Source organism: Mandrillus leucophaeus, unplaced genomic scaffold (assembly GCF_000951045.1).
Source record: "Mandrillus leucophaeus isolate KB7577 unplaced genomic scaffold, Mleu.le_1.0 Scaffold10, whole genome shotgun sequence".
Lineage (NCBI taxonomy): Eukaryota > Metazoa > Chordata > Mammalia > Primates > Cercopithecidae > Mandrillus > Mandrillus leucophaeus.
The window spans coordinates 3709618-3710481 of NW_012098098.1; the positions used below are offsets into that span (position 1 = coordinate 3709618).

An 864-nucleotide genomic window follows, 5' to 3' on the forward strand; every position below is an offset into this window, starting at 1 on the left:
GGGGGCCGAGGGTCCACCTGGGTCCCCCGGCCGCGGCATCTCCGCTGAGTCCGCGGCTGCCCGACTGCCCGCGCTGCCGCCGCCGGGTCCTGGAGCCAACGAGGAGCGGGGCCGGCGCTGCGCTCGCCCGGGGCGCGCCCTCCAGGATGCCGATCTGCCCGGTCCGCTGAAAGCGCGCGCCCCTGCTCGGCTCAAGCGCCGCCGCCCGCGCCCCCTCGCCCAGGAGGCTGCCAGGAGCCCGGGGCCGCCCCTCCCGCTCCCCTCCTCTCCCCCTCTGGCTCTCTCGCGCTCTCTCGCTCTCGGGGCCCCCCTCGCTCCCCCGGCCGCAGTCCGTGCGCGCGGGCGCCGGCGAGCCGTCTCGGAAGCAGCATGCAGGCGCGCTACTCCGTGTCCGACCCCAACGCCCTGGGAGTGGTGCCCTACCTGAGCGAGCAGAACTACTACCGGGCTGCGGGCAGCTACGGCGGCATGGCCAGCCCCATGGGCGTCTACTCGGGCCACCCGGAGCAGTACAGCGCGGGGATGGGCCGCTCCTACGCACCCTACCACCACCACCAGCCCGCGGCGCCTAAGGACCTGGTGAAGCCGCCCTACAGCTACATCGCGCTCATCACCATGGCCATCCAGAACGCGCCCGAGAAGAAGATCACCCTGAACGGCATCTACCAGTTCATCATGGACCGCTTCCCTTTCTACCGGGAGAACAAGCAGGGCTGGCAGAACAGCATCCGCCACAACCTGTCGCTCAACGAGTGCTTCGTCAAGGTGCCCCGCGACGACAAGAAGCCCGGCAAGGGCAGCTACTGGACCCTGGACCCGGACTCCTACAACATGTTCGAGAACGGCAGCTTCCTGCGGCGCCGG

The 864-nt window shown here is 71.3% G+C and overlaps 1 protein-coding gene across 1 annotated transcript in view; it reads left to right on the forward strand.

The window, feature by feature from the left end:
• Positions 1-307: 307 nt before the first annotated feature.
• FOXC2 (forkhead box C2) overlaps positions 308-864 on the forward strand; it is a 2497-nt gene continuing 1940 nt past the window's right edge. Inside the window, exon 1 of the mRNA XM_011972334.1 lies at positions 308-864. Within this exon, the coding sequence (XP_011827724.1) occupies positions 370-864 (495 nt within the window). The 5' untranslated portion in view covers positions 308-369.